The 19473-nt window shown below is 42.4% G+C and overlaps 1 protein-coding gene across 4 annotated transcripts in view; it reads left to right on the top strand.

Annotated features, from left to right (window-relative positions):
- Nucleotides 1-19473, top strand: part of NCAM1 (neural cell adhesion molecule 1) — a 533904-nt gene that overhangs the window by 496340 nt on the left and 18091 nt on the right. For all 4 annotated transcript variants that reach the window (XM_030220520.1, XM_030220521.1, XM_030220525.1 and 1 more), the window contains 2 exons: nucleotides 14212-14419; nucleotides 16973-17089. In XM_030220520.1, coding sequence (XP_030076380.1) covers nucleotides 14212-14419; nucleotides 16973-17089 — 325 coding nt within the window. The remainder of the gene's footprint in view (nucleotides 1-14211; nucleotides 14420-16972; nucleotides 17090-19473) is intronic.

A 19473-nucleotide genomic window follows, 5' to 3' on the forward strand; every position in this document is an offset into this window, starting at 1 on the left:
CACGAGTGGACACCTAGGTTAAAGAATTACCCTTGGTGGGCAAAATGTGCAAACATGGTAAGTGCAGACAGGTCCAATACAAGAATATTGGCCACCCTAGGTGAACTTCACCCTCCTCTCAATTCTTTTTCAGGTCCCTAGTCCATCAACTCCCTTCTCCAAGATTTTGATTATTAAGCTCGACAATCATAATCCCCCTTCAGCAATTCTATAAAAACACATAATTGGACTTCATGCTTTTAAATATGAAATTTTGTTTTGCAGCTAAAGATAGACCCTGATGGCTCTTTGACTTTGTGCAGCTGTGAGGACTTTACTGTTTTGCTTTCTCTGCCACTGATATTTGCTGCCCCACCCTAAAAACTGCTGTTTTAGGTAATCTCCTGGTTTTCTTTAATGGTTGGGCCAGCCCTGAGTGCAAAGTCTTTACAGTAACTTTTGGGAGCATTCCAGTCTTTGCTTTGCAGTTACCTCACAGAGCAGATACTTAGCACACAGTAAATGCAATGGCACATAGGGTGACCATGCTGTCTGTAAATGCACTTTTAAAACAGAGAATAGTAAAGTTTTGGGAATTCAATGGATTACAAGACCTGAGGCAACATGGTTTCACTAGAGGCAGGTCTTGTCAGACAAGTCTGATTAATTTCTTTGACTGGGTGACCAGAGAGTTGGATCGAGGGAGAGCGCTAGATGTGTAGTTAGATTTTAGCAAAGCCTTTGATATGGTTCCGCATAGACTAATAAATTGAGTGCCCTTGGTATGGGCCCTAAAGTGACTGAGTGGATTAGGAACTGGTTGAGTGGAAGGCAATAGGGTACTGGTAAATGGAGCTCATTCTGAGAAAAAGCATGTTAGTGGTGTGCCACAAGGTTTGGTTCTTGGACCAATTCTTTTTAACATTTTTGTAAGTGATATTGCTGAAGGGCTGACTGGTAAGGTTTGCTTCTTTATGGATGATACCAAAACGTGCAATTGGGTAGACATCCCTGATGGTGTGGATAACGTGAGAAAGGACTTACATAAGTATTGCCATACTGGGAAAGACCAAAGGTCCATCAAGCCCAGCATCCTGTTTCCAACAGTGGCCAATCCAGGTCACAAATACCTGGCAAGATCCCAAAAAAGTACAAAACATTCTATACTGCTTATCCCAGTAATAGTGGATTTTCCCCATTTAATAATGGTCTATGGACTTTTTCTTTAGGAGCCATCCAAACCTTTTTTAAACTCCACTAAGCTAACCACCTTTACCACATTCTCTGATACACGTTGAGTAAAGAAAGAGTTTATCCGATTCATTTTAAATTTACTACATTGTAGCTTCATTGCATGCCCCCTAGACCTAGTATTTTTGGAAAGCGTAAACAGATGCTTCACATCTACCCATTCCACTCCACTCATTATTTTATAGACCTCTATCATATCTCCCCTCAGCCGCCTTTTCTCTAAGCTGAAGAGCCCTAGCCGCTTTAGCCTTTCCTCATAGGGAAGTCGTCCCATCCTCTTTGTCATTTTCATCGCCCTTCTCTGCACCTTTTCTAATTCCACTATATCTTTTTTGAGATACGGCGACCAAAATTGAACACAATATTCGAGGTGCAGTCACACCATGGTGCGATACAAAGGCATTATAACATCCTCATTTTTGTTTTCCATTCCTTTCCTAATAATACCTAACATTCTATATGCTTTCTTAGCTGCAGCAGCAAACTGTGCAGAAGGTTTCAACGTATCATCAGTGACGGCACCTAGATCCCTTTCTTGGTCTGTGACTCTTAAGTTGGAACCTTGCATGACGTAGCTATAATTCGGGTTCCTCTTTCCCACATGCATCACTTTGCACTTGTTCACATTAAATGTCATCTGCCATTTAGACACCCAGTCTCCCAGTCTCATAAGGTCCTCTTGTAATTTTTCACAATCCTCCCGTGACTTAACGACTTTGAATAACTTTGTGTCATCAGCAAATTTAATTCCCAGAACAGACCCCTGGGGAACCCCACTAACTACCCTTCTCCATTGAGAATACTGACCATTTAACCCTACTCTCTATTTTCTATCTTTTAACCAGTTTTTAATCCACAATAGAACACTACCTCCTATCCCATGACTCTCCAATTTCCTCTGGAGTCTTTCATGAGGTACTTTGGCAAACGCCTTCTGAAAATCCAGATACACAATATCAACGGGCTCCCCTTTATCCACATGTTTGTTCACCCCTTCAAAGAAATGTAGTAGATTGGTGAGGCAAGATTTCCCTTCAATATATCCATGTTGACTTTGTCTTATTAATCCATGCATTTGCATATGCTCTGTAATTTTGTTCTTTATAATAGTCTCTACCATTTTGCCTGGCACCGACGTCAGACTCACAGGTCTATAATTTCCTGGATCTCCCTTGGAACCTTTTTTAAAAATTGGCGTTACATTGGCCACCCTCCAATCTACCGATACCACACTCGATTTTAAGGATAAATTACATATTACTAACAATAACTCTGCAAGTTCATTTTTCAGTTCTATTAGTACTCTGGAATGAATACCATCTGGTCCAGGAGATTTGCTACGCTTCAGTTTGTAGAACTGCCCCATTACTTCCTCCAGGTTTACAGAGACTTCATTAAGTTTCTCCAACTCGTCAGCTTCGAATACCATTTCTGGCACCGGTATCCCACCCAAATCTTCCTCAGTGAAGACCGAAGCAAAGAGTTCATTTAACCTTTCTGCTATGGCTTTGTCTTCCCTGATCGCCCCTTTTACTCGGTCATCTGGCAGTCCAACCAATTCTTTTGCTGGCTTCCTGCTTTTAATATACCTAAAAAAAAATTTTACTGTGTATTTTGGCCTTCAACGCAATCTTTTTTCGAAGTCCCTCTTAGGCTTCCTTATCAGCGCTTTGCATTTGACTTGACATTCCTTACGCTGTTTCTTATTATTTTCAGTTGGTTCCTTCTTTCATGTGCTGAAGGATTTTTTCTTTTAGCTCTAATAGCTTCCTTCACCTCACGTTTTAACCATGCCGGCTGTCGTTTGGTCTTCCGTCCTCCTTTTTTAATACTCAGAATATATTTTGCCTGGGCTTCCAGGATGGTGTTTTTGAACATCATCCACGCCTGATGTAAATTTTTGACCCTCGCAGCCGCTCCTCTAAGATTTTTTTTTCACCATTCTTCTCATTTTATCATAGTCTCCTTTTTTAAAGTTAAACGCTAATGTATTTGATTTCCTAGGTATACTTCAAAGCTAATACAAAATCCGATCATATTATGATCACTGACATCGAGCGGCCCAAGCACCATTACCTCCTGCACCAGATCATGCGCTCCACTAAGTACCAGGCCTAGAATTTTTCCTTCTCTCGTCGGCTCCTTTACCAGCTGCTCCATAAAGCAGTCCTTGATTTCATCAAGGAATTTTACCTCTCTAGCGTGCCTCGATGTTACATTTACCCAGTCAATATCGGGGTCATTGAAATCACCCATTATTATTGTGTTGCCCAGTTGTTTGCGTCCCTAATTTCCTTTAACATTTCTGCATCCGTCTGTTCATCCTGGCCAGGCGGACGGTAGTACACTCCTATCACTATCCTTTTCCCCTTTACACATGGAATTTCAATCCACAGTGATTCCAAGAAGTGTTGTGTTTCCTGCAGAATTTTCAATCTATTTGATTCAAGGCTCTCGTTAATATACAATGCTACCCCTCCACCAATTCGATCCACCCTATCACTACGATATAATTTGTACCACGGTATGACAGTGTCCCACTGGTTAGCCTCCTTCCATCAGGTCTCAGAGATGCCTATTATATCTAATTTTTCATTTAGTGCAACATATTCTAACTCTCCCATCTTATTTCTTAGGCTCCTGGCATTCGCATATAGACATTTCAAACTATGTTTGTTGCTCCTGTTTTAATCATGCTGAGTAGTCTATCTGTTAATGCTTTGGTACAAGTTTTTAAAACTAAGGGGAAAAGACTATGGCGATTAGTTGATAAAATTTGCTTTTTTATATTTTTATTTTGCCTATCACTAACCTATACTTCCTCCTTTAAACCCCAATCTTTTAAGTTCCCAAAAGCACAAAGCAAAATAGTGTTCACTTACCAGAGATATATCCTCTTCTCTCAGAACGTCTCAGCTAGAGTAATGATCTGGAATTTGGCAGCTTAGATTTGTGCACAACAGAGGAGCAGGACTTGGATGTGATCTTACGTGATGATCTTAAGATGGCCAAACAGATAGAAAAGGCTGTGGTGAAAGGTAGAAGGATGCTTGGTTGCATAGGGAGAGGAATGGCCAGTTGGAAAAAGGAAGTTATGATGCCCCTGTATAAGGCCCTGGTGACATCTCATTTAGAATATTGTGTACAATTCTGGAGACCGCACCTTCAAAAAGATATAAACAGGATGAAGTGGCAATTTAAATGGTCAGTAGCCTTTGTCATAAAGCGTATGAGGATAGACTTAAGGATCTTAATATGAATACTTTGGAAGAAAGGTGGGAGAGGAGAGACAAGATAGAGACATTTAAATATTTACGTTGCATAAATGTACAGGAGCCGAGTCTCTTTCAGTTGAAAAGAAGCTCTGGAACGAGGGGGCACAGGATGAAGGTAAAAGGGGATACACTCAGAAGTAACCTGAGGAAATACTTGTTCATGGAAAGGGTGGTCAATTCATGGAACTTCCTGCCTGTGGAAGAGATAGAGACAAAAACAATATCTGAATTCAAAAAAGCTTTGGACGAGTACCGTATTTTTCGGACTATAAGACGCACCGGACCATAAGACGCACCTAGGTTTTAGAGGAGGGAAATAGGAAAAAAAAATTTTTCCTTTTTCCCTCCTCTAAAACCTAGGTGCTCCGGTGCGTCTTGTCCGAGTTCGGGATCGCCCTCCCCCCGGCCCTGTCACCACTTCTCCCCTACTCACGTCACGCGATGTTCCCTGGTGGTCTAGTGATGTCGGGGCAGGGCGATGTTCCCTGGTGGTCTAGTGACGTCGGGGCAGGAAAGAGCCCCCTCTTTCCTGCCCAGCGCGCTGCTCTCCGTCCTCCTGTATGCTGCCTGACGGTCTCGGCGAGATTCAAAATGGCCGCCGAGAATTGAAGTCTCGGCGGCCATTTTGAATCTCGCCGAGACTGTCAGGCAGCATACAGGAGGACGGAGAGCAGCGCGCTGGGCAGGAAAGAGGGGGCTCTTTCCTGCCCTGACGTCACTAGACCACCAGGGAACATCTCGTGATGTGAGTAGGGGAGAAGTGGTGACAGGGCCGGGGGGAGGGTGATCCCGAACTCGGGGGGAGGGCAGGAGGGAGGGAACTCGCTACCTTTGGACTATAAGACGCACCCCCCCATTTTCCTCCCAAATTTTTGGGGAAAAAAGTGTGTCTTATAGTCCGAAAAATACGGTACGTAGGATCTCTAAGGGAGTGATAGGGAGAGTAAATGGCACAGACTGGATAGGCCATATGGTCTTTATCTGTCTGCATTTTTCTCTGTTTCTTTGTTTCTATACAACATATAAATGGTTAGAATAATGGCATTTCCACACATTTGTCTTAACGTAACTGCCATAACTCCACCTAAGTGTTATTCTGTAAATATCCATTTAATTTACATAGCACATACTTGCAACAGATTGTATATGTGAACAGGGGCTCCAACTTACATGTGTTATTTACAGAATACTGTAAGTTATGTGAAGGAGTAGCCTAATGGTTACCACAGTGGGCCAAGAACCTGGAGCACTAGGTTTGATTCCCACTACAGCTTCTTGTGACCCTGGCAAGCTTTAAATCTTTTACCTCCGACGGTCGCAGCAGCTGAGCAGTGTCAGTGAAAGCGCTGCTGACGTCTCCAGCCTTCCCTTCACGCTCGTTTGTTCCCTCAGTGTCCCGCCTTCTTCTGATGTCATTTCCTTGCGAGGGCGGGACACTGAGGGAACCAATGAGCGTGAAGGGAAGGCTGGAGACGTCAGCAGCGCTTTCACTGACACTGCTCAGCTGCTGCGACCGTCGGAGGTAAAAGATTTAAAGCCCCCAGGGTGGCGCGGAGCTGAGGTAAGCGGCGAGGGTAAGCACCGCGGCGGCGCCCCCCTGCGGTGCTTACCCAGCTTACTGTGTTGGCACGGCCCTGCTGGCAAGGCACTTAACCCTCCGTTGCCCCAGGTACAATAACTTAGATAGTGAGCCCACTAGGGACAAAGAAGGTACCTTTATAAAATATGTGAACTGCTTTGGTTGTACCCTAGAAAGGCAGTATATCAAATTTGTCACTATTACAGTAGCTCTATGGCTTGTATAACGCCTAAAAGTGGATCTCTAACATAAGTGGACACATACCTGAAAAAAAAATTATTTGGGGAGATAAAACTCCCCATTAAATCACAAGTCAGGAACCTTGGGGTACAGCTAGGTTCAAGTTGTTTCCCCAAATCCAAGCAACTTTCAGGAGTTGCTTGTATCATCAGCGACAACTCTGGAATGCACTCCCAGAAAGGCTTTGCTTAACACGAGACTATGTATATTTCAGGAAGCAGGAGAAAGCTTGGCTCTTCAACCAGGCCTTTAATGGAAGAAGTAAATGACACTGGCTTCACATACTATAGCAAAACATGTTTACCCACTCCTACCCTAGCTTAGATAATGTTAAAGCACCTTTCTGATCTCGTTTGCAACTTTCTTTAAATTAATCCCCTTATTTTCTTAATCCTGTTGCTGTATTTTATCTATCTATATGTTCCATCTTTGCTTATACCCAAGGTTTTCTATGAAAATGTTTTATTACGTATTGTGTTGAACATTGTAATATAGCATACTCTAATTGTTTATGTTTGACTTATTCTTGGTGTACACCGCCTTGAGTGAATTCCTTTAAAAAGGTGGTAAATAAATACTAATAAATAAGAAAAATACATTGCCTGCATACATTGAGAAGGCAAGTCTTGACACAGCGGTTCATGCTATGATAACATCGACTGGATTACTGTAATTCGCTGTACACTGGCCTGACTACAAAGGGTCTGCACCAGCTCTAAATGATTCAGATTGCTACAGCAAAACTGATAGCTTTTGAAGACCAGAACCTTCTTCCTCAAGTCAGGACAATATGAGCAAAAGATGACTTTTTCAGAATATATAAGAGAAACATAAAAGCATTCCATTATCAGTGTGAAAGAGATAGGTAAGGGGGTGAGAAACAGAGAGAGATGAATGAATGATTAGAAGGTGAGTAGCCTAGTGGTTAGAGCACCAGTCATCGCACACAAACAGTGGATCCAAAAAAGAGTCCTCTCACAGATGGTGTTTCCTGAACAAGGTCTTTATTTAAATTAATAAAACTGACCCGACACGAGTCGTGTTTCGGCCATAAAGGCCTGCGTCAGGGGTCTACAAGTTTCCAATAAAGAAAATAATCTTGCAGAATGAATAACACACAGTTAACTTTCCGCTAACTGAGAAATCGCATCAAAGTATATACCGACGTTTACGGAGTTGTTTGCCTAGCGTAAACAGATGCTTCACATCTACCCATTCCACTCCACTCATTATTTTATAGACCTCTATCATATCTCCCTTCAGCCGCCTTTTCTCCAAGCTGAAGGGTCCTAGCTGCTTTAGCCTTTCCTCATAGGGAAGTCGTCCCATCCCCTTTGTCATTTTCGTCGCCCTTCTCTGCACCTTTTCTAATTCCACAATATCTTTTTTGAGATGTGGCGACCAGAATTGAACACAATATTTGAGGTGCGGTCGCACCATGAAGCGATACAAAGGCATTATCACATCCTCATTTTTGTTTTCCATTCCTTTCCTAATAATACCTAACATTCTATTTGCTTCTTAGCCACAGCAGCACACTGAGCAGAAGTTTTGACTTTTGTCTTCACTCTTTAAATTGACATTGACGCAATACGTGCAGTATAAGAAAATTAAGTTTTGTCCGACCACGCCCTGAAGCAGCATTTGCGAAACATGCTGCATGTAGGTGATGGAGTCCGTGTCTAGTTGCGTACTGATAAGATAACTGCCAAAAATTAATTGAAGAGTGAAGGCAAAAGTGAAGCCAAAAGTCAAAGTTATGCTTGTCTTCTCATGGATGAGTTTTCTCTGTACAAAAAGGAATGAGACTGATCTTTTAGTATTTCTATGAATATTTTTGACTAAATAAATCATGAAGAAAAAAAGAAGATAATGTTTGTGCGTTATAAAATGGATTGAGTTACATTAATTAGCTGGGAAATTGTGGACACTTTGCTTACATAGCACATATTTGCAAGGGGGTCTTACTCATGGGCGAGGCTCCCACTAACATGAATAACTTACAGAATACTGTGCATTATGCATGTCCCTGCAACATGTAGGTGCCCACACTAACACCAGATCCATGGCTGGTGTAACTGCAGGTACCTAAATGTTAGGCGTGCTGATACCGGGTTATGCTGGCATTCTGTAATGGAACTTGGGCACCCAAGTTCCGGTATAGAATAGGCACTACCATTTTTTTAAAGCATTTATATTTTGTTATTTTTTTTAGTTTAATGTTATACATGTATTGTTTTATTGTGTATGTTATTCTGTAAGTCATATGGAATTACAAGTTTTTCAAATAAATGGAGACGCACAGCTATAGAGGTGTCTTCCTAGTGTCACTGAAAATTCGCGGGTAAGGGGTTTAGCCTGCTGATATTCAATGCATTTAACTGGCCAGGGTCAACACCAGAAATAGTTCATAATTAAAATATAAATTACATACAGCTAAGTCCCCACCACAAAGACACCCCCCCCCCCAGTAAACATCAGTCTGCATTATATGCCTGATGAAACAAATGTTTTTAACGATTTCCTGATCCCGCTCATCTCCTGCAATTCTCTGATACACAAAGGAAGCTGATTCCAAAGTAGCGGCCCTGCGAGTGCCGAAATTCCTCCAACTTAATGGCCCCGATAATTGGGTACATCTAGAACAGCAGAATTCATGGAACATAACAATCTCTTTGGCAGTAAAATAGTAGAAATCCTATCATGTAACCCTTTGAAAATCAGGTACAGGATCTTGAATCAAATTCTGTATTTCATAGGCAGCCAATGTTGCTTGAACACAGGTGTAATGTGCGGTGACTATACCACACTAACACCCTTGCCACAGCATTAATAATCTAATGCAATAATCTAAGCTAGGAAGAACTGTATGAAAATTGTCCGGACTCAGTAGACCTCTCAAATGTCACACTGTCTTCAGTTTACAAAATACATTTTTAATCACATGTAGTACATAATGTTTCATTGACAAAGTGATATCCATTATCACCCCCCAAATTGTACCTTTTGTTAACAATGGGGATAGATTCACCCTCAAAAACAAACTCCTTTGGAAAACTAGTTGGCTAAAAAAAATTGTGCTTTGACGACATTCAATTTTAAGTGATTATCGAACATCCATTTCTATATTTGGTCGCTTGAATACAGGGAATATCTTTAGCCAGTTTGGACATAACCATCTAAGTCTGAATGTCGACTTAGCCGGTTGTGTTCAAACTGGCTAAAAATAAACCAGATATTCAGTGCTGATCACCGCAAATGGCCCGGCATTGAACATGGTCTGAATATCGGCCCTTATATGTTTAGTGTACACTGCTAAAAAAAGTCACTTTAAATATTGACCTGAAAAGTATCAACCCAAGGTTGAAGCCTTCTCTAAATCTTAACTTCTGAAAGCTGGACAGAGGGTGACAGGTTTGTGTTAGTAGGAGCTCATATTAATTGCAACCTTGAGTGGGGAGAAAAAAGAAATTAACATAATTATTCAGCAACTGCAGTCAAGGCAAGACTAACTTTTTGTTGGGCCCCCTCATCGTAATATAAATATATTTTAAAGCTCTCACAAATGCTGCCTTGCGTGGTTCTGACTGCAGAGGAAAACTTGCAGAGGAGGAAACAGCAGATGGCTCCTCCTGACTGGAAGGCAGTACACGGGGTGAGGGAGAATAGACAGACCTATGTAGCTAACAATGGCTCTGGACCCTTCTCTGCCCCCACCCAATTCTCTTCTCTCTGGCAGCAGGTAACATACCAGAGCAAAAATCTGCCTTGACTTACAAATCTGAGAGGGCCCCTCTTAAATATTTGGGCCCTAGGCCTATGTTTGTCTATGCTTTAATCCTGCCCTGGCTGCAGTCAGCATTTTTTTTAATGCCAGATGTGGTAGTCAAAAAATATCTGGGTATTCACTGTCAGTATCACTGGCTGAAAATCTTTTTGGATCAATGTATCCAGATAACTTAGGACAGCATTCTGCCTGAATACTGACACTAGGCAGATCACTCCTGGCTCCACCTCAGGGGCGTAGCTACAGGTGGGCCCAGGACCACCCAGTCTCGACTCAGGTTCACCCAGTTTATCCTGATAGGTACAGGTTATCAGTGGGAGTACATAGCCTTTCTGCCGCGGCTCAACCACATACTATTAGGCAGCCTGCACTGCAGCCGGAAGCTGTCCTCCTAGAGTACCAGCCTTTTTTTTAGTTCATCGAAATATGGGTCCTGATAGCGTGGTGCCACAAACATGCCTGCCCCACACAACTATTGCCCTCCCTCCAAGTCCAACTGTCCAGTTTCACTTCCTTGTCTTGCCTCCCCCCCCCCCCCCCCCCCCATGCACACAAAGGTGCCACAGCGGTGCACGGGAAAGCCTGCCGGCTGCTGCCAGTGTCGTAACTCCTCTACAGTGCCCTCTTTGGATCAGGATCAGCCTTTTGTTGATCCCCCTCCCCAGGCCTCAGCACTCCCCCGCTGGCCCACGAGAGGCATAGAAGCCAACACACACGGAGCACAGGGCTAACTCTCCACCATCTAAGCCCAGGTAAAATAAATATTTTTTAATGTGTACTACTACAGTGTAATGCTTGCTGGTGGTGGGCTTCTGGGTGGGGGGTAGGTTCTTCAGTGACTAGGGGGGAAAAGGTATGTTTAATTAATGATTAAATAAATATATCTTTTTCCACCCAGGCAGTGAAGAGCCCTCCCCCACCCAGAATCCAACCAACAATACTTTTTAATAGAGCCTAGGTTAACATTTTAAAAAGTTGTATATATTTTTCATGTTGTGAGTTTTTCGGTGGGTATAGTCTCTGCAGTGCCTAAGTAAAAAAAAAAAAAAAGTTTCAAACTTAATGTAGACAGGTTTTTGGGTGGAGGTGGGCTCTGCCGCACCCAGGACATTAAAAAAACAAAAGGTCTTATATTTAATGCTGGTGTGCTTCAGGGTAGGGGCTGATGCTAGGCTACAGGGAGGGGTGGGGGGGGGTATGGTAGGACTGATGCCTACCTATGTGATGGATAGTGAGGAAGTGAAGGGCTGATTCTGGGCTACTGGGATGGATGGAGGGGTAGGGAAGGGAAAGGCTGATTCTGGGCTACTGGGATGGATGGTGTGGGGGTAGGGAAGGGAAAGGCTGCTGCCGGGCAACAGGGATGAATGGGAGGTAGGGAAGGGAAAGGCTGATGCCAGGCTACAGAGATGGATATATTGGGGAAGGGAAGAGCTGATGCTGGATTACGGGGATGGTTGGGGGGGGATAGGGAAGGGAAAGACTGGTGCCGAGCTAAAGGGATGGATTGGGGAGGGGTAGGGATGGAAAGAGCTGATTCTGGACTAGAGGACAATTTCTAATCTTTGGTCCTTTATTCTGTAATTAATTAGTCTTGGTTTGTGTTCTGCATGTGACTGAGTAGGTGAAAGATTCTGCTGGCACGTGGTTTGTGTGGGGATCTATGAGTAGCTTTTCCAATGGAATACATATTGCTGTTGTGTATATTCACTGCTGCCTTTTTAAAGGTACTGTTTTTCCAGTTGGTGTTAAGGTTAGCAGCATAGGCACTAAGAAGCCTTTTTGCAGGATTTAGAGTTACTTCACAAACAGCCAAGCAGTGAAGGGATCTTGTGTTCATATTGAGATGCTGCTAGAATTTGAATAAAGTTTTCCTATGGAAAGCTGTAAGAGCCAAAGGAAGGGAAAAATTCTGAAAGGTATTTACCTGTTTTGCTTAATCAGGTATTTACATTTGTGATAAAGCAAAGTTTGAAGGATATATGCCATTGATGTAATTATATTGCAGGATCCTGTCATGTTGAGATGTTGGTGTCATGAATTAACATATTCCTCCTTTAGGTTTAAACAAACGGTGAACTGTATGTTTTATTATCCATGTATCAGAAGGTAATATGGAATGTACCATAATTTATGGGCGGAGGTTTGAGCTCAAGTCTAACAATATTTAATGTGAATAGTCCATGACTTATACATATGTATTATAGATATACGCATACATTGGTGAGTAAGATCTACTTGGGCGCAGCTGTATGTACATACACAAATATTAGGAGGTGGAACATCATATGTGCAATGATGGTTCCATTGTGACACCACCACATATTCCTCTTGGGGATATAATGGGTGTAAACGGTATGGTCTGAGCACATTTAAAACAATTTAAAACACTTTAGCATTTTTTTAAAGTGCATACATATATATATATATATAAAGATAAATTATTCTGAACCCAAGTTTACTATAGTGAGAGATGTTGAGATGTTTGCCATTATAGTAGACTTATGTCTGGTCAACTGTATGATATGGGATAATGTATTATATTTAAAAATACCAGTTTTTCCATTAAGTATGTATGTGGTTTATGCTGATTCAGGGCAGCTGTTGGGCAGGCTACTTAGAAACCCAGTATCAAGTGCATTCTAAGGCATTATTTTGTAGTATCCCAAGATACACTATTAATACCTAGCTCTGGGCCCACCCAAAATGTCGGTCTGGCTCTGCCACTGCGCCACTCCAACTCTATCCGCATAGCACAGAGGTGGTTTGTAATAGAAAATGACAGGGTGACAGAGTATGTCCCTATCCCCACCCTATCCCTGCAAACTGAAACTCCACCACACGAGTTTCTTCATTTTCTGTAAAACACAATCACTCACTTTGAGTACAAATGAGATTTTTTATTGTTGCGGGGACGGGGTGGGGATGGGGGCAAAATTTGTTCCCATGTCACTCTCTAGTTTGTAAGGGTATTCAGAGACACTACCTGGATAGTGTTTCTATCTGAGTGACCAGCATTTTTCCGGATGGCAGGTGCTGTCATCCGGATAAGTGTTTTTGAATATTCTGTATAGGTTGCCCAAATTGGACGTGGATCCTAGATCCACACATAAACTAATTAGTCAATTAGTCTAAGCCATCCTGTTGTTTTATGGATGTGAATTGTTGTGTAATTAACATGGCCCCTCCTTTTGTTTCTTGTATAATTATATTTTTGTTTGGTTGTTTGTCTTCCATTATTATTTTTACTGTAAACCACCTTGATAAATGTTTGATTATAAGGCGATATGACAAATTTCATTAAATAAATAAAAAAACATGAATTCACATGTGCTAAATAGCACCTTGTGAGTGTTTTGCTTTCCCTTCTTTTTCTTGTAACGTTCTTATAGACCAGGGGTTTTCAACCTAGTCGTCAGAACTCACCCAGCCAGTCAGGTTTTCATGATATCCACAATGAATATGGATGAGATAGATTTGCATACAGTGGAGGCAGTATCTGCAAATATTTCTCCATACATAATCATTGTGGATATCATGAAAACCAGACTGGCTTGGTGTATCCCGAGGCATGGGTTGAGAACCCCTGTTAAAAGTATGGGTATAGCACCGGAGCTGCCAAGTTGTTCATTCCAGGAGGGAGACCACGTGACTGGTTCTAGTTTTACATTTTGCATCCCTAAGCAGTGTAGTATTTGTTGGTCCATGATTCTATCCATTGAAATCCGTGCTGCAGGTCCCATAATGCGCCAGGATGAGGTTGGCAGAAATCCAGGACTGGCCAAAAAGTCGCCCTTCTTGAATGGGTAACCTGGCAGCTCTGTAGCACTGCTGCCTAGATATACCACTTCAGCCACTTAATCCTCAAATGAGCGGATCCAGTCCTGGTTTTACCTCAGGGTATTCATGCTTTGTAGTTCCTGTTTATCTTTAAGCAAAATCCAATTTAAAACTTCTTTCTGTTGTGGGAAAACTAGGACTGGATTAAGCAGTTTGTTTTGACCTGGATGAGACAACCCTGATGCTCTGTTAGGTTTGATATCTGGAGATTCTCTACCACTCCCAAACTGATGAGTCTCTTTCCTGTGCTATCTCTGCAGCCAGCCCCAGCGCCAGTACTGGCCTGGGCACGGGGGCCATCGTCGGGATTCTGATTGTCATCTTTGTCTTGCTGCTGGTGGCTGTGGACATCACCTGTTACTTCTTGAACAAGTGTGGCCTGCTGATGTGTATTGCGGTGAACCTGTGTGGGAAGGCTGGTCCAGGGGCAAAGGGCAAGGACATTGAAGAGGGAAAAGCTGCTTTCTCGTAAGTTGAATTTGTTGAAATCACAAGACAGATGTATATAGAGAGGCAGGTGGTTTTGCATTCTAAGCTTACTTTTCAGCTAGCTTCTCGAGTATCCGCCCCATGCAAATTTGCTGCTAGGGTGCAGTGGGATGTACTGGTGATTCATCTTGGAGGAAAAGGTTGGAGTTGAGTAAGTCTTTATTCTGGTCATGGAAATTATACCCTGCAGGGCAAGTTCCTATTATTGTGGGTACACATGGCATTTATACTGGGAGCAGTAAAAAGAAAGCCATAACTTGATACATCGAGCAAGCTGCTTCAGTTGTGTTTATTGCTATAGCAGGGGTTTTCAACCCAGTCCTCGGGACACATCAAGCCAGTGTGGTTTTCACAATAATTATGTATTAACATCAACTGAGTAAATCCTTCCTCCTAGTTACATGTTTTATATCACTAAATAGTAACTCTTCGCTGCATTATCTTTGCAAAATTCACTTTATTAATCAATTCTCTAGATATATAAAACTTCTCACATTCTCATCAGGCACCTAAAATCAAAATTTTTTTGAAAGAGAATACCATCCCTTTCTCCCTGGAGTTCTTACACCCTATCTTGATGACATGAAACCCATGGAGAGAAGAAAAACTGATAAACAAGAATATTGACATTGTTGCGGTTAAGTGAAATTATGATGAATGTCTCAACATAAGTGAAGGAGCTTTAAGGAGCCCATGGATGACATTATAACAGTGAGATAATACACTCTCAGCAGCTGGAGTTTGTGATGAGAAGCCATGTGAAAATATATCATGGGAATTGTTGGTAAAGAACATTAAAAAGGAGAAGAAATCATGGATAACAATCTTCTATATGGACAAATTAATGTGAAAAAAAGTTTAGGGAGTTGTCTAAGCTCCTATGATTTTATGTCATCAAGATAGAGTGTAAAAACTCTGGGGAGAGAGGGATTGTATTATCTTTCAAAAAATGTTTGATTTTAGGTGCATGATTAGAGTGTGAGAAGAAGTTTTATATGTTTAGAGAATTGATTAATAAAGTGAATTTTGCAAAGCTAATACAGCGAACAGTTACAATGATTATGTATGAGATACATTTGAACGTACTGCCCCTATTATAAGCAGATCAATCTCATGCATATTCATTGTGGATATTATGAAAACCTGACTGGCTGGTGTGTTTGAGGACTGGGTTGAGAACCCCCTGTGCTATAGCTAATATTCTAACAATAAACTTTGCTTCTCAGAACTATCCATGCACACATGTTAACGTGAGCCTTGAAATATGGCCCTTACTTCTTAAGTATCTGTCTTATGTATAGAGCCTAAAACTAATGAAATTTGCCTTTCAAGAACATTGATGGGATGATGCTCAGAACCTAATACCAGCCTTAGAGGCGATTAGTTCTGGACTAGTGCCGGCATTAATCTGCATAGAATATTCAGAGGGCTGTAGCATGGGAAACAATGCGCATGCCAAAGGTTAGTGCAAATAGTATTTAAATGTAGTCAAACACATGTTAATGAGGTCTTTTCCTTTTTTTCTCCCAATGCTCAAGAGAGCAGTGCACAAAGCAAAGCCACCCTTACCACTGAAAAACCTAACGCCAGATCGGAGCTGGCGTTGGGGTATTGAAGAAACGATTTCCAATGATTTTGTTTTCTTTAAAATCTGCCAGTTTTTATTTAAGGGCCCTTTTACAGAACGGCGGTAAACCCAGTTCGGGTTTACCGCTCGCTCTTCCAGGACTACTGCCGGCCCAAAGTTGCTGCCAGCAGTAGCCCGCCCTGAGCGTGTGCCATTTCCGGGGAAAAAAAGAAAATCCCCGGAAATGCCTTGCGCAGTGGTAACCCAACAGTAATTGGGCATCGCCGCGTGCAGCCCAGTTACTGCTGGGTTAGCGCAGGAGCCCTTATCGCCACGTCAGTGGGTGGCAGTAAGGGCTCCCCGTCGCATGGCCATGCGGTAAGATTTCTCTTACCGCATGGCCATGTGTGCCAGGGGCATTTTTACCTGCTGCGGTAAAAAGGGCCCTGGCATGCGGGAAAAACAGCCACTGCTGCCAGCACAGGGTCCTTTTTTTCCCTGCAGCTTGGTAAAAGGACCTCTTAATTTGGAAGCAGAAGGAAGCCTGTACAAGTCCCTAAGTGCTGGTAGTAAGAGACGAATATGTGTATACATTGGCACCTGTTTTCTGTACTTAAATAGAAGCTTTTCAGGTGAAAAAAAAAATTGAAAAGCTTATATTTAAAGGCGCAGAAGAACAGGGCCAATGTGTACTTTTTTTCTAGGTTTTCCTGGCACATGCATACAAGAGCTGGCCGACCACAAAACTATTATGCACATGCACCGGGCATGTTCCTCCTCCTTGCTTTTGGTCAAACAGCGCACATATCATTTGCATCTTTTTACGGTTGAGCATTTTCTGCACTGCTCCAATGGTATTGGTCGGACGCTGTTTCATATAGCACCGGATTTCTGAGCATCAGCCCATAAGTAGGGTCTGGATGGGAGCTGCAAACGAGACTCATGTTGTTGGCTTGCGCCTGTAGGAAAGATGAATCTAAAGAACCAATCGTGGAGGTGCGGACAGAGGAAGAGAGGACCCCTAACCACGATGGAGGGAATCAGACGGAGCCTAATGAGACCACTCCTCTAACAGAGCCTGAGTATGTTCCAGACCTCTTTTGTTGTCCATGAATTTCTTTCAGGAGACCACCAGCATTTCTTAACATTTCAGCACCCTTTCTGGAGATGTCATTGATGACATGGACAGTGTTCACCCTATTCCAGTATGTGAGTTACGAGCTTTGGGGATGCTGCAGTGTTCCTCATTTTTCTTACATGGCTTTTACATTTATCATACATTTATTTTGTGGTAGATATTGAGAAAGATAATTATCTTTTACTGTATAAAAAACACTAGTCACCATCCAGATTTGGTTGCATGACTTTTCTAGATGACAGTGGGGCTGATATTCAGCCGTAGCAGTAAGTGGCTGTCAAGTGGGCTGAACCTTTACTGTAATTTCAACCTCACTGTAAATTGTAAGTCACTTTGAAGAAAAATGTCTTTGGAAAATAGTGGGATACAAGAATAAAAACTAACCCCAGATACTCAGTGCTGGGGCATGCACAGCTCTTGCCATTGAATATCTGGGTATGTCTGCCAACCTAGACGTTAACCAGGCACCGGCCGATATTCAGACTGGTGCCTAGTTAACTTCAGTGCATAAAGTAAGGACAGCCTTTTTGTTGTCCAGCTTTGGAGTCCTTTTACTAAGGTGTGCTGAAAAATGGTCTGCGGTAGTGTAGGCGCATGTTTTGGGCGCTCACAGATCCATTTTTCAGCACGCCTGCAAAAAATACCTTTTTTAATTTTTGCCGAAAATGGGCATGTGGCAAAATCAAAATTGGCGCACGTCCATTTTGGGTCTGAGACTTGACCGCCAGCCATTGTCCTAGCGAAATGCACATCCGAAAATAAATTCTGTTGACGCGCACGCCAAAAATGAAATTACCACAAGAGCCACGCTGTAGCTGGGTGGTAACTCCATTTTGGCGCACGTTGGGCACACGTAGACACTTATGCGGTTTAGTAAAAGGGCCCCTTTATGCGGTTACTTAGCTGATTAGCGGACTGAATATCGCCTCTTACAGGCTAAGTAGATGCTCTGCCCACACTTGCTCCTAAATTGTCCGGGTAGAAGTTGGCCAGTTAGCGGGGATATTCAACAGCACTAACCGGTTACGTGCCACAGAATATCCCTAGGTAGCCCTGGATGTCGGTCAGGAGCCTCTTCTGGCTGTTTAAATCGCTTTGAATATCTACCCTAGTATGCATCTCTCACAACACCTTGTTAATTTGTGGGGAGTAATCCTGGTTAGTCCAGTCAACAAGGCTTATTCCTTTCCATTTTTATTGGAAAGCTAATCATGCCGGAGAAGGCATAAGCAGCTAGTCAGATAGACCCATTGGGTCTTGGCTCTGTAGAGAATACATGCAAACCCAGAAAGGTTTACGTGTGCCCTGTGGTCCGAGAATTATAATGCAGAATCTGCTGGCTGGTCTGTACTACCAACTCATGTACATTACATGTTTTTCTTACGCCAAACTATGCCTGCAGATGCCATGCAATTAGCAATGACAAGTGGACAGAACACCATGTAATCTTTTTTTTTTCTGTAAAATGAGCATAAAATTGAAAGGATGTAGTTATCAGCCTTATTATGGCCATTTTTTCTGGTGGAAAGGCACAGGTGGCTTTGGAATAATTTCTAGCGGAGAGGGCTGGAAAAACATCCAGCTGTAAGGGAGGAGCAGCATCAACTGAGTGAAAAATTGGCCTTTCTGAGATTTAATCACGAGCCTTTCTAACAGGTACCATGTGATGCTCTTAATGAAACAAGAGCCAGCACCCTTTCCAGGCAGAACTGTCCGGCTGTTTTATCGTGTCTTTTCCAGTGGCACAAAGCCTCTAATGCCATAAAAAGCATCACTTGCAATAACCAGAGAAGAAACTAGCTTGTAGTTTTGGCTTCCAGTTAAATAAGAATGGATGCCCATTAATTCTAAGGCCAGACACTTGGAGTCTTTAGGCTTGTTGTAGAAAGTTACAGTTCTTCGGAAGCCAGAGATCCTCACAGTTCCATCTGATTTCTTCCTTTGGGTGTTTGACTAGTGCCTTTGCAAGTGCTTTCTCATAAACTTGATTATTGTGTTGTAACCAAGTTTTGTCTGAGTAGCACTGACGCTACTTACCAGGAAAATCAGTTAAAAGACTTTTCCAGAGAGGTTAGAATATGCATGTGGAATACGTTATCAAGGTAAGAAAGACAGTGGGGCCTGTGCAAGGAAAAGGGACTAACAAATGATTAAAACTTCTACTCTGCTCTGTTCTTCCTTTTGCTCCATGCACCTTATTGTACAAGTTACTCAGATGCTTATGTTTTACTGCGCATCTTACCTACAACAATTTTCTCCCTTTGCTTCCATGTTGTTCTGTGTTCTTATAACAGCATGTTGTGCTTGCTCAGTGTGCACACGGTATGT

Source organism: Microcaecilia unicolor, chromosome 12 (assembly GCF_901765095.1).
Source record: "Microcaecilia unicolor chromosome 12, aMicUni1.1, whole genome shotgun sequence".
NCBI classification, from domain to species: Eukaryota; Metazoa; Chordata; class Amphibia; order Gymnophiona; family Siphonopidae; genus Microcaecilia; species Microcaecilia unicolor.